At 45.2% G+C, this 14,416-nt stretch overlaps 1 protein-coding gene across 6 annotated transcripts in view; it reads right to left on the bottom strand.

The window, feature by feature from the left end:
- Nucleotides 1–1,120: 1,120 nt before the first annotated feature.
- Nucleotides 1,121–14,416, bottom strand: part of SYNRG (synergin gamma) — a 93,378-nt gene continuing 80,082 nt past the window's right edge. For 5 of the 6 annotated variants that reach the window (XM_025361203.1, XM_025361204.1, XM_025361205.1 and 2 more), the window contains 3 exons: nt 3,785–3,895; nt 3,426–3,461; nt 1,121–2,345 (listed from right to left, as the gene is read on the bottom strand). In XM_025361203.1, coding sequence (XP_025216988.1) covers nt 2,214–2,345; nt 3,426–3,461; nt 3,785–3,895 — 279 coding nt within the window. In that variant the 3' untranslated portion in view covers nt 1,121–2,213. The remainder of the gene's footprint in view (nt 2,346–3,425; nt 3,462–3,784; nt 3,896–14,416) is intronic. The other variant, XM_025361207.1, reaches the window with a different exon arrangement.

Here is a 14,416-nt window from a genome sequence, read left to right as displayed (position 1 = left end):
AGTCACTGTCAGACTCCTGGACTCATGTGATCCTCCTGCCTCAGCCTCCCTAGTAGCTGGGACCACAAATGTCCACAGATGCACTCCACCATGCCTGGCTAATTATTTTTTGTATAATTAGCCGGGGTCTTGCCATCTTGCCCAGGGCTGGTCTCTAACTCCTGGGAAACATTCTTATTGCAAAGGTAGATTCTGCTGTCATGGTTCTGTTATGAAATTTAGGCCAGGCGCGGTGGCTCATGCATGTAATCCCAGTACTTTGGGAGGCCGAGGCAGGCGGATCACCTGAGGTTGGGAGTTCGAGCGTGACCAACATGGAGAAACCCTGTGTCTACTAAAAATACAAAATTAGCCGGGCGTGGTGGCGCATGTCTGTAATCCCAGCTACTCGTGGGGCTGAGGTAGGAGAATCGCTTGAACTCGGGAGGCAGAGGTTGCAGTGAGCTGAGATTGTGCTATTGCACTCCAGCCTGGGTAACAAGAGTGAAACTCCGTCTCAAAAAAAAAAAAAAGAAATTTTTAAGACCAATTAGAAGCCTGCTTGCATTCCAGCTCCATGTGGACCTGGTGCTGCCCAGGATGAAAGCACCGAGGCCTCAGGAAAAGCCTGCCACAAGCTGTCCCACCTGTGTTGTTAGAAACACCCCATTAACCTTGTGGTGGGCAAAAGCTCCAAAGGTGCCAATTCAGAGTGAGCTGTCTCAGTCAGGAACGGCCAGAGACGGTATCATCGGGAGCGAGTGAGAAAAGCCTTTCTCTCCTCGGTGCCTCTCTCTGCATTCGGGCGTGCAGAAGGTCAAGCAGGAGCCTCAGCAACAGCTGTTTAATGAAAATGTTCCACACCTTTCTTGGAGAACATGGAAAAGCTATAAGACGGACCAAGATAGAATTTGTTCTGAGAAGGGAAAATAAATTATGTAAAAGCAGCAATTATAGACAAGACCAACTTTGTCGGTTTAAAAATAAAAGTCTAGGTCGGAGGGCCTAAACCGCACAAAGTAAAGCACATGAGATTGAAAAATCTCTTCATAAAGCGCATAATCAACAATTCAGAGAGATGTGTGCCCTAGATTGGTACGTTCTTCCTAGGAATAACAGCTCTTAGCCACTTGAGTTTTTCCCCCTAATTTTATGCATTCAGATTAAATGGCAAAGAAAATTCCCTACTCCAGGAAGCACGAGTCTTTTCCATCTAAAACTCAGTACTATTTCTGGACAATTTTCTTCTAAGTCATGTATCTATCCCATAAATATACATCTTGATACTTTACACTAGGCCAAGAACTCCACATTTTCACCCTGAATTAATTTTCAGGTTTTTCTCACAGATACTGCAAAGTCAGGCAGTGTTGGTCCCTATGTAGTCATCTTTGGAAATTTGGAGAGCGGCCACTGCCAAGAGATTTCATTCCACTGCCTTTACAAATCTTGTCTGAGAAAACTCCAGGGTCACAGTCTTTGCATGCGGCAAAACAGGTTTGCAGCGAAGGCTCCTGCAGGGAAGGATATTCTCCTGATACACAGGATTTGGGCCTCTGTGAAAATGAGCATTCTTCAGGACTGCAGGCATGTTTTGGGAAAAAGTCTTGAGCGTTGACAGCAATGAAGGGAAGGAGTAGAGAACTGGTTCAGTTGTGACAGCCAAGTGGGTAAAATCTGCCCTCACCTGCCTGCTACTGTCCAGGGCAGACGGGCAGAATCTTCTCCATAAAAAGCAGAACATCAGTTTAATCGTAATTTCCTCTTTTTATTCATTTCAGACATGAACAAACTAAATGCAAATAAATGCACTCTACTTCACAGGACAGTAAGTGTTCTGGGTAAAAACAAGCACTGGCTCCAAGCAGCTGCCCATTCTAGTCCCGCAACAGTAGTTTATTTTTCTTCAAAAATGTCAGTTCTTCACAGTTTCAATACTGCAGCAGCAAGTTCTTCCTTAGATCCAGAAAGCTGTGGTCTGTATTTTAGAAAACCTTAAGAAAAGTAGAGAGCAGTGAGCAAGCTTCTGGCGCCACGTGCCGCTTGAGTGGGACGATTTTACCTGAAGCCCCGCAGACTGGCCGTGGGGGTTTCGGGGGCCCCGTCGCTTGTGGTGTTCTTCATATCAATTCAGGGAAGTGAACTGTGCAGCGCTCGCATTCTACTGATTGGTCCCTGTCACCCCGTGGGGTGTCACAGAAAAAAAAAGAGTCAGTGCTTCACAGAGGAGTTGTTCAGAGCAGGTCAGGCAGGACAAGGCCAGGAGGCTTTGGTTCGACACAGTTGATCCAGAAGTTGGCACAGCTGGCGTGATACTGGTGCCCTCCGTAGGCCAGCTTGAAACTGTCTGTTTCTGAGTTGAATGCCTGCCAGAAATAAACAGAGATGTGGGACAAGTCAGGCTTTTTCTGCATCTCAGAGTTTTTCAGAAACCAACATGTACATCTCTCCAGGTCACAGAGGCTGAGGCCAAAATGGCACACACAAAAGCTGAGTGGGTAGCTACAGGAATTTAAGAGAGAAGGTTTTTTACTGCTAATTAAAGCTATAAAATTGTTACCACTAAACCTAGTTTCGGGAAAAGGCGGCCAAATCTTCCATGGAAAAGGCAGACAGAGGTTATGGGGCAGAGCGGGGGAATCATAAGGGGAACTAAAGTAGCCAAGGGCTGTGGATAGCTTGGATCCCTCACTGTGCTGAAGGAAGCCCTCCTCCTAAGGCTGGCATCTGACTACGGCATGCAACCCTTTACACTTCTCCAGCTGACCACAAGCCTATCATGACAAAAAATTACAAGAGTTAGAGAACGAGAGAGCCAGAGAACGGCAGTTAACAACTCTTAGGGTCGAATGGCATTGGGAGCAAATAACTGAATCTACATTATCAAAAAGTCCAAACAGGTATAGAGTTAAAAAAAAAAATGCCTCGAAATGAATGGGCATTAAACACATAAGAATTATTTCCAGATGAGTAGGCTTATCGGTAAGCTACAGTCAGCCATGGAAAAGTAGTCCAAACCTCAGCCGCGTCCTGGGGTTAGTGTTCTAATGCACTGCATATAAACAAAACTCTGAAACCCAACTTGTGGCTTGCCTGTTAAAATATGGCTAAATGGCTACATCCTGAATAAGCTCTTTGATCTCCTTCTGTGTGTCACTACACCTTCCAGGCTTCCAGAAGTTGCTTGTTCTGTCACCCCATTCATCACAGAGAAAAGTAACTGCAACACCAGAAGCCAATTATGAGAAACAAGCATGCAAATAAGACAGAAGTGGAGCCACACAGACACATTAGTAGACTCAATCAAACATTATGGGAACCAGACTGACTCAGTGAAGGATTCACGACTGGAACAGTTCAGGATGCAATGGATGGAATCATCCAATTTGCCCTCCACACTCAAAATTAAAATGGAGACGCTAAGATAAGGTGTAACTGGTTCATACTTTTTTAGGATGTTCTTCTGCAGGCTTCTCTTCTTTCTGAAATAACGTTGAAACCACAGGTCAACAACATTCCCAGAACAGGGCCTCTTGCCTCCGAACACATCCTTACAGGTTCACCCTTTCCTCCTGACCACCCCACTACGTACAGGGTGCTGCAGGCATGAGAGCCGCGTCCACTCCCTCCACAGCTCCCCCGCTGCCCTCACGAGGGGATGTGTCTGCTCCTATCATCAGCTTTTAGGACTTGAGAAAATCCCCACCTCTGGTCACAAACTTTGCAGTAAAGTGGGCCAGATGAGGTCGTCTCAAGTCACGTTAGGGAAGCCCTCTGCCACCTGCAACGAGGCTGCGTGGCTTACCCGGCTCCTCGAGTCCACGTTCAAGAGGCACACTCCACAGGCAAGTTCCTGAGCATTTTTAATCCCAGGCCGTAGCATACAGGAGGAAAAATCCAGCGAGTTTTCATCTGGCTGTGAGGATGAGGATGACAAGACAAATGGGTAAGAAGTCCAGCAAGTCCACACGCTGTTCGCATCACTCCCTCATCGCTCACCCCTAGTAGGTCTAGCGGCAAGTTAAGTACTCTAGCACCACCCCTACAATAATTTAACTTCCCAAACATCTACTGGGAACCCGTCATGCTTCCAGGTGCTAGGAAGGCCGGCACAAGTACAACACGTCCTCTGTCCTCTGAGAACTCGGTCTCGGGTGGGCGCCGGGGAGCCAGTGCAGTGCCATGAGTGCCAGGTGTGCTTACTTAGGGGAAGTCCTGAGTGCCAGGGCACAAGGGAGGGGCACTTAGCCTAACCCGAGGAGGATGGGGACTGAAGCCAGATACTGCTTCCTAGAACTTTTTTTTTTTTTTTTTTTTTTTGAGGCAGAGTCTCACTCTGTCACCCAGGCTGGAGTGCAATGGTGCGATCTTGGCTCACTGCAAGCTCCACCTCCCGGGTTCAAGCGATTCTCCTGCCTCAGCCTTCTGAGTAGCTGGGGTTACAGGCACGCCACCATGCCCGGTTAATTTTGTATTTTTAGTAGAAATAGGGCTTAACCATGTTGGTCAGGCTGGTCTTAAACTCCTGATTTCAGGTGATCCACCCGCCTCAGCCTCCCAAAGTGGTGGGACTACAGGCATGAGCCACCGTATCCGGCCTGCTTCCTAGAACTTAGAATCACCTTGGCTGAGTGTAGATGGGAGCTGCTAGCTGAAGGGGATGGGGTTGGGTGAGGTAGGGGAGGGAAGGATATTCTATGCAGAACAAGCAGCATAGGCAAAGGCCTCTGAGCTAAAGATGGGGTATGGGAAGGAATCTAGAGGGTAGGGGCAGAGCCCACGAAAGGAGGAGATGAAGCCACAGCATGAGGACTTCAAGGAAGATAAGGAGCATCCTGGAAGCCACTAGGGGTTCCAACTGGATCAGCACAGGCCCAGGTTCGTATTATTGACAGATCCCTCTCGCTAGTGTATAGGCAATGAATTGGGGGTAGCAATCCTCAAGGCATGGGTCTCAGCCAGAAGCCTGCTGTAGCAGTCCTGGAGACAGTACCGATGGTCAGAATGAAGGCAGCAGTGGTGGGGAATGGGGAGAAATGGACACGGGAAAGAGCTGCCAAGGCAGGAGAATGAGCAGGCCTGGGTGACCTGCTGGATGGGAGAGGTTGGGGGACCCGGGCAGCTGAGGGGATTCACCATAATAAGACACGTGAAAGAAGGACCAGGTTTGAGGATGGAAGCTGAGGAGAAGAGTTCAGTTTGGTCCAAGCTGAGTTGGAGCCACCTGTGGGACAGCGAAGGCCACATGCTACATAAGCAGGTGGCTGGATAGACATACAGGCCTACTGCTTGCGGAGAGAACTGAAAGTCACCAGCTACAGACCATAAATAGAACAACAGCTAATAAGCCCTTACTTTGCCAAGCACTATACTAAGCTCTTCACATGCATTATCTAATTCACTATACACACACACACACACACACACACACACACACACACACACACACACACATAGAATGGTTAAAAGAGGTCGTCTCAATCTTGGAAAGCTGTCCAGTCACTCTGCTGCTCAGGCTGGAGTGCAGTGGCATGATCACAGCTCACCGCAGCCTTGACTTCCTGGGCTCAAGAGATCCTCCCACCTCAGTCTCTCAAATAGCTCGGGCCACGTGTGCGTGCCATCACGCCCAGGTAATTTTTTGATTTTTTGTAAAGATGATATCTCCCTATGTTGCCCAGGCTGATCTTGAACTCCTGGGCTCAAGTGATCCTCCCAAAGTGGTGGGATTACAGGCGTGAGCCCCTGCGCCTGGCCCCGCAGCACACTTTTATTTTTATTTATTTATTTCGAGACTCACTCTGTTGCCCAGGTTGGAGTGTGGTGGTGTCATCTTGGCTCACTGCAGCCTCTGCCTCCCGGGCTCAAGCAATCTTCCCGCCTCAGCCTCCCAAGTAGCTGGGACTACAAGTGTACACCACCATACCCAGCTAACACATTTTTTTTTTTTTTTTTTGAGATGGAGTCTTGCTCTGTGGCCCAGGCTGGAGTGCAGTGGCACCATCTCGGCTCACTGTAACCTCCGCCTCCTGGGTTCACAAGGGATTCTTCTGCCTCAGCCTCCTGAGTAGCTGGGACTACAGGTGCCTGCCACCACACCTGGCAAATTTTTGTATTTTTAGTAGAGACGGGGTTTCAGCATTTTGGCCAGGCTGGTCTTGAACTCCTGACCTCGTGCTCTGCCCACCTTGGCCTCCCAAAGTGCTGGGATTACAGGTGTGAGGCACTGTGCCTGGCCACACACTTTTAAGTTTAATCTGCACTAATAACATTTTCTCTATCACTTTTTAGCACTGAGGAAATCCCTCAGTCCTGACCAAACAGGGACAGTTGGTTGCCCCGTGATAGACATAAATAACCCTGAAAGCTAGACAATAGTAAAATTTAAGAACTAGAATGTTTTAAGTATTTATTACCACTATTTTTAATATAATGTATTTAACTGAAAGTTTATATCATTTGTGTTAGTTTTGTCTTGCTTTTGAGATAGAGTCTCACTCTGTCACCCAGGCTGGAGTGCAGAGACGTGCGTGATCATGGCTCACTGTAGACTCAAACTCTTGGGATCAAGCAATCCTTTTGCCTCAGCCTCCTGAGTGCTGGGAATACAGGTGTGTGCCACTACACCTGGCTACTTTTTATTTTTAGTAGAGATGAGGTCTCACTGTGTTGCCCAGGCTGGTCTAGAACTTCTGGCCTCAAGCGATCCTCCCACCTCAGCCTCCTAAAGTGTTGGGATTACAGGCATGAGCCACTGCACCCAGTCTTCATTTAATTGTGAGTAATAACCATGTTTAACAACTGGCTCATAAAATTCCTGAACATTTAACAAACTCTTTCAAGCCAGTAAGAACTGGATCTAACACACTAGTGTGACAGAATGGAATCTTAGGTGGGAGCCTAGAAGTTGAGGAGTTCCTCTCAGAGGGTTTATCCTCACTCTAATGCAGGAGGTGAGATCATCGGCTGTGTCTGAAATAGCAGTAGCCTTGCGAGCTTCAAGCAGCAAACTGGCGGTGTGATTCTCTCCACCAGCACACAGTGGGTCAAGGTCCAGGAGAAGGTGGATGGCTGCATTGATTCCGGTTGGGTTCTGTCTAATGAGCATGACTGAAGGGAGTGAGGAGGGATGCCTCATGCACTGTGGAGAGTAAGGAGGTGAGAAAAGAAGTGAAGACAGAAGAGGGTTGATAGGAACACAGTAAAAGAGACAATACCCTGGTCTTGAGAACCAAAAACAGCAGCAGTGCCAGTGAAGAGTGAGACAACTGGAGGGTTGCCAATCCGGACTCAGGAAGTTCGATGTCTGGGTTCGAGACTGCACAGGCGCTGCACAGTGTTTGCTAACACAGCCCATTGTGATGATGCCAGTGGGTGGCTGAAGTGCAGGGGAAGCAAGGGTCCTGTGGTCCAGGCAGTCAAGCATCTGGGAGCCTGGCATGGAAGCTGGTTTGTCCTCATGGATACTGAGGTGACCCAGGATGATGGCAAATTCCTGTCAAAGTAACAGCTACATTTCCCATAGTTCTTCCAGTCTGAACCACTGAGGAGTTTCCACATTGTTTTTGAGCAACAAAGCAAAATTATATGATCCGTATTTTTCCTCACCAGGGAAAAAAAAAGGTTTCTCCTTATAAAAACGTATAGATTATGTATGATGTTCCCTGTTCCTTTCTAATTTGAAATAATAAACCATGAACTAGCTCCACAAACCTTTCTTAAACACATTTGAGCTAGATCCACTGAGATCACAGCAGGGGAAGGAAGAACACATGGTTTTCGAAGAAGAAAAGGGGAGGTGTATGTTTCAACTGTGTGCAAGAGGACTCTGGTATAGGTGATCAAAGTAAACTTACATGGCCTTAGCCACGACATAGGATCTTTTTTCTTTTCTCTCTTGTCTTTTTTAGTGCAACCATGGTCACTGTGGTCAAATGCAGAAGAGGCTGGCACTGACACTTGTTTGTTCTGCAGTCAGTCATCTGTAAAAGGGTAACAATTTCACTTGCCCTAACACCTCTCTCCCATTTCTATATATCTCAGATGGACATAAAACATGCTCTGGAAGTGAAAACATAGTCTATATGCTTATCACAATTATTCACTTTGACGAACTCTTAGCAAGCTTTTTAAAGAGGTTAAAACATGGTATCACCTCTGTAACCCACATTATAGATAGTCATCATGTTACTGAATCAGGGCTATTTGATAAATCGTTAGAATCTAGGAAAACTCTAAATCCTGAAATCAATCCAATTAATAAAGCCCCTTAATATCTGTTTACCAAAGGCATAAAGAAAGCAAATGAAAAGGTCATACTGTAATAGCCAATTAAAACCATAAGGCTCTGCATAAATGACCCTGTGATCAAATTACTCTTTCAGCTGACAAAATTAACTAAGTATACATGTATAAACAGGGTGTTTATTGTAGTATAATAGCAAGAGTTTGGCACCAGTCATATAAGATAACAGTTTGGCTGTCTTCATATAAGATATGCCCTCTATAAGTCACCTTAAATTGATCGTCTCCTTATTTGGCAAGTATTTCATGCATTTAGTAAAGATTTAAAATATATATTTTATATATGGCCTACTGACACTGATAAGCACCAGTGTCAGACTGAGATATAGAATCCTGAGTCTTTAGCCTACAATCAACTCCTACAATGGTGTCCAAGAAGATCCTTATTGAGGAAGAAGAGTTTGGTAGTAATTAGTGTTCTTCACCAATAATCTTTCTCCTTTTTATGGAATGGTAGGATGGGCCTTCCCTACCCCTTTTTCAATCAGCCATGGGCCTGTAACTTTCCACAGTCAATAAACTAAGCAAAAGTCACATGTAGGCCGGGCGTGTGGTGGCTCACACCTGTAATCCCAGCACTTTGGGAGGCTGAGGTGGGTGGATCACCTGAGGTCAGGAGTTCAAGACCAGCCTGGCCAACAGGGCAAAGCCCCATCTCCACTAAAAATAAAAAAAAAATGCCGGGCATGGTGGCTCACACCTGTAATCTCAGCACTTTGGGAGGCTGAGGCGGGTGGATCACGAGATCAGGCGTTCGAGACCAGCCTGGCCAACATGGTGAAACCCCGTCTCTACTAAAAATACAAAAATTAGCCAGGTGTGGTGGTGCTTGCCTGTAATTCCAGCTATTCAGGAGGCTGAGGCAGGAGAATTGCTTGAACCCGGGAGGTGGAGGTTGCGGTGAGCCGAAATCATGCCACTGCACTCCAGCCTGGACAACAGAGCGAGACTCCGTCTCAAAAACAAAACAAAACAAAACAATTAGCTGGGCATGGTGGCGGCACCTGTAATCTCAGCTACTTGGGAGGCTGAGGCAGGAGAATAGCTTGAACCCAAGAGGCAGAGGCTGCAGTGAGCTGAGACTGCGCCACTGCACTCCAGTCTGGGCGACAGAGGAAGACGCCATCTCAAAAAAAAAAAAAAAGGAAAAAAGAAAAAAAAAAGCGTCACCTCTGGGAGGAAGCCTTTAAGACCAATGTGCTATTTCTCATGTTCCCTTGACCCTCCATGGTGACCAGCTGTGTTCCACATGGTGGAGGCTCTGTCAACCTGGGTCCCTGGATAAGGACATGGCACAGAGCCCCCCACCAACTTGAGATGGACATATAGCCTGAGCAAGAAATAAAGCTTTGCTTTTGCTAAGATGGAAGAAGCTGTTTGTTACTGAAGCATAACCTAGTCTAATTTGACTGATACAAAGGGTGATCTAGACACAGGTTCCATAGGCAATTATAAAGTTTTGGTATTTGCTTGGTTACAGATTTTGTATAATCTTTCCTATTGCTGCTGTCACAAAGTAGCATAAACTTAATGGCTTAAAACAACACAAATGCATCCTCTTACAGTTGTGGATTTCAGAAGTCTAAAATGGGTGAGCAGCACTGCATTCCTTCTGGGAGTTCTAGGGGAAAAATCTGTTTCCTTGCCTTTTCTAGCTTCTAGGGACGGCCTCTGCATTCCCTGGCTTGTGGTCCCATACTCAAAGCCAGCAGGTAGCTTCTGTCACTCTCTTCTTCTCTCTGCTTCTGTTATCACATCACTTTTTCTCACTCTTGCTCTCCTACCTTCCCCTTCTAAGGATCCCTGTGATGACATTGGGGCCACCTGGGCAAACCAGGATACCTTCCCCAATGAAACACCTTTAACTTAATCCTATTTGCAAAGGTAACATATTCACAAGTTCCAGGGACATGGGCGGCTTTGAGGGGCCATCATTCTGTCTACCACAGCTGCCTTCTGTCAACTGAGGACAGCCCTGCAGAGACACAGTAAAGATCCTGTGTCTAAAACATTGTGCAGACTGGCAAGATGACAAAAATGCCATCACCATTAAAAATAAACTGTTCTCGACGGGCAGATCACGAGGTCAGGAGATCGAGACCATCCTGGCTAACACAGTGAAACCCCGTCTCTACTAAAAAATACAAAAAACTAGCCGGGCGAGGTGGCGGGCGCCTGTAGTCCCAGCTACTTGGGAGGCTGAGGCAGGAGAATGGCGTGAACCCAGGAGGCGGAGCTTGCAGTGAGCTGAGATCCGGCCACCGCACTCCAGCCTGGGCAAGAGAGCCAGACTCTGCCTCAAAAAAATAAAAATAAAAATAAAAAATAAACTGTTCTCCTGATATGTCACAGCAATAGGAAATAAGTACTCTGAAATTCACAGGTCAATTTCACATTGAAAGGAAGTACAAAAGAATTCATATTTCACTGAGGTGAACAGTGGAATCAAAGAGCCTGTGTGATTGCCAATTGACTAAAATACAGGTGAATAACAACCTTTTCTCCTCTCTTAGATTTTATATGGCAAAAATCGATTAATTTTCCAGGACAGAATTCTCTGTTTGTTCCAACCCTACTGAACTTCAACCCACTTCACAAGATAAAACCTTAGATGACAAGTCACTTAGGGAGCCAACCTCAGTGCATCACATCTCACTAAACTAGGTGATTTTTACCTCTTGAGAAAGAAGCAGGTGTTCAGTCTGTGCCCGGAGAAGACATGCTTCTACCACAAGAGGGAGCCTTAGTACAGGGATAAAGAGTACCAAAGACAGAGCACAGAGCTTTGCCAGTACAGTCAGCCCTCGGTATCCATGGGTTCCACATCTATGGGTTTAACCAATCTCAGATCAAAAATGTTCGGAGGAAAAAATAGGAAAAAACAAAAATGATACAAATAAAAAGGTCCAATACAGTATAATAACTATTTACACAGCATTTACATTGTATTAGGTATTATAAGTAATTTAGAGATGATTTAAAACACACAGGAGGATATGCATAGGTTATATGCAAATCCTATGTCATTTCTTATCAGGGACTTGAACGTCTGCAGATTTTTATATCCAGAAATGGGGGATGTCCTGGAACCTATTCTCTGCCATGGACAGGGGAATGACTGTGTCATTTCCAGCTTAAATAAACATCAAGGAGCCATAGTTTGGAGTTTAAGACTGGTGCACCCTGCCTTCCTCAGCCCAAGCATGACTACTGTGATGCAGCACTACGTTCTGTGACTTTCACTGGAGAAGGTGAAGCAGCTGTCTTCCGACAGAAACAGCCTCACAGCCTTCATGGGAAGAAAGAAGTCATCTTCAGTAACTTAAAAGCTGGAAGTAACATAGAGTAGGAAGAAGAATGGATTCTGAAATGATACAGATTCAAATCGCAGACTTGTCAGTTTCAGTCAAGTTTCATCTTCTCAAAGCCCTAATTTCTTCATCTGTAAAAGTGATAATCATACTTCTAGAGTATAATCCAGTTGCTAGAGATGGCCTCTGCACTTCTTGGCTCGTGGTCCTATCTTCAAAGCCAGCAGGTAGCATCTGCCACTTTCCTCTTCTCTCTGCTTCTGTTGTCACATCACTTTCTCTCACTCTTCCCCTCCTACCTTCCCCTTATAAGGACTCATCATGTGATGACATGGGGTTACCAGGATTCAATTAGAATGAATGTAAAGCATATAGCACAAGGACTGGCAGGCCCTAGGTGCAAAATATCAATAAAAGGTAACCAGTAGTAGTAGTAGTAGTAGTAGTAGTAGTAATAGTAATAGTAGTATGGAATCAAAGGGCCTCACTGTGGCAATGTAGTTCATTAAGGAAGTCATTTAGCTGAAATGAAGCAATAGTGTTAAGCATTAAAAGCTTCCCATAAAACCTCAATCATGTCTCTTTCTAACAATGATTTCTCCGGTTTGAGCGTCTAATCCAGAGTCCTGGGAGTTTGTATAGTTTTGTTACAAATGATTTGAACTACACAGATGTTGGTTTATGTCATTTACATTTATGCAGGTATTTCTTATCAGTTCTGCTAGAGTAAAGGCTTCTTCATGACAAGTAACACCTTACACTATTTCTGTGGAATGTGTGCTATTCCTCATGCAGTGGGAAACTCAAGTTTTACAGACAGAGGACATACCTAGCAGTTATCAAGGGTACAATGACATGGTATAATCTGGGCAAAGAATGATTGTTGTTCTGCCACAGCTAACCTAGCGAAAAAAGCAATTATAAGGGGAAGCACACGGGTATTGAGAGAAATGAATACTCCGGTGTTCAGGTTCAATTTACAGTGCATTCTTGTGTTGTCAAGTTGGAAGATTAATTCATCTCTATACCCTTACCTAGTGTCTTAAAAAAACAAAAGTTAGGTAAAACCACTCTTTAGCATCTAGACACTGACGCTAGAAAAGGATGCTCACAATGGGAGTCTGAGGGAAGGGCAAAAATGTCCAGCCCTTTTCCGCATTTACCTCACATTTGTTTACACTAAAGGAGTTAGAGCCACCACATGTGAACAGGGCAAAGCTCCAGGTTAGATGGGCCCCAAACCCAATAGGCTTTGTTCAAAACAACAAAATCAAATTCCAAGGTCTCTTTAAAAAGGTCTGGAAAAAACTAATCCTCGGTATAAAAACAATCACACCAGGGATTATATCTGAGTAGGGTGACAATTTACAAGGTGCATAAGAAAACTTCCGGATTGATGGAGTAGTCTATATCCTGATAGAGGCATGGGTTATATGCTTGAGAGTATGCATTTTTCAAAACTCATTGAGTGGTACAACCAAGATTTTCACATCTTATTGTGTGTGTATATATATATATTTTTTATTTTACCAAAAAAGAAAAGAAAAGGTGTGGAGGGGTGTTCAGAGTCTAGAAGGTGCAGCTGTAGCAAGCTTGTAGCCACAGGAGCTTGGGAAGAGGCACAAAAATGAAACTGGCTTGCACTTCACCTGGCGAGAGGAGCTATCTCAAGAGGTAAACACACAGCAGCAACCCAGGAATCTCCCCACTTATCCTTTCCCCCAAATTCACGAGCTTGGCAAGTACACCTGGTCTTTGTGATGCCTTTTCTTCCAAGAGCTCATGGCGAGGAGAGAGACGCTTTATGATCACAGTCATCTTTTCCCAGCAGCAATAGGAGAGAAGAGATGGGTGGCTGATTTGGGGGTTTGTATAGAAATCTAGTTTTCAAGTGTTAACTGCAATAAGAACTGATTGCCACCCAAACAAAGAACCTTAAAATCTAAATGTAAAGAAGGAGGCTTTTAAGTTACTCTACAGTCCTGGTATATATATGCAAGGGCAACGTGCAGAAAAGAACTCGACTGTTTATAACAAGTTGCTGCCAGAAAAGACTCCTGGTGTTTGAACTCATTAACCTTGATGCTAAAATCAACCCATTCCCCCCAACAAAAACTTAAGTACCTCTCTGGTTTTACCCACCCAACCTGCCCATCTCAAGGTGGCCACAAAGAACAGAGGTTGAGAAAGTTGACTTCTGACTGTCAGAATAAACCCAGGCCTCGCCAGTATCTCTGTGCTTCAGTTTCTTCATCTGTAAAAGGGAAGAATAAAAGTATCTACTGCTATGATGATATCCAGGCTCAACCTGCTCCATATTAGGACAAGGTCAGGAAGCAGCAGGTTGGGTGAATTAGGAAGGACACAGACACATACTGATCTCCAAGTTCACAACTGGTGACACATCCTTCTCTACCCCACAACTTCACAGGCACCCTCGGCACACATCACTAGCCAATCAATTTCATTAGTAGCTGGAGCTCAGGAAATAAAAGCAGAGTTTAATGCATTTCTCTGATCCAGAGGATAATGAAGTGAATTCCAGAAGCTCAAAGAAAATTGGAGGACTGCAGCAAACACATGCCTTTTCTCCCAAGTTCCTTGGATTAGTTATCATAACAGTTAACCAATCCATTAAGGATAGAACTGGAAGACTCTCATTCAGACCCCAAGAATTCTGCCTCTCTGAATGTAAATAGAGAAACCCAGGTTAAGTAGTAAACTACCCCCATTCCTTCTCCCCAGCTTCTGTTCGCAGTATTCTGATTCAGTTGCCTTTTAGGGGTGGTGATGTGTGGTACTATAGTCCTCCTTAGTCAGGT

The sequence above is a fragment of the Theropithecus gelada genome, chromosome 16 (genome assembly GCF_003255815.1).
Source record: "Theropithecus gelada isolate Dixy chromosome 16, Tgel_1.0, whole genome shotgun sequence".
NCBI classification, from domain to species: domain Eukaryota; kingdom Metazoa; phylum Chordata; class Mammalia; order Primates; family Cercopithecidae; genus Theropithecus; species Theropithecus gelada.
This window is presented reverse-complemented; position numbering and strand designations above follow the sequence as displayed.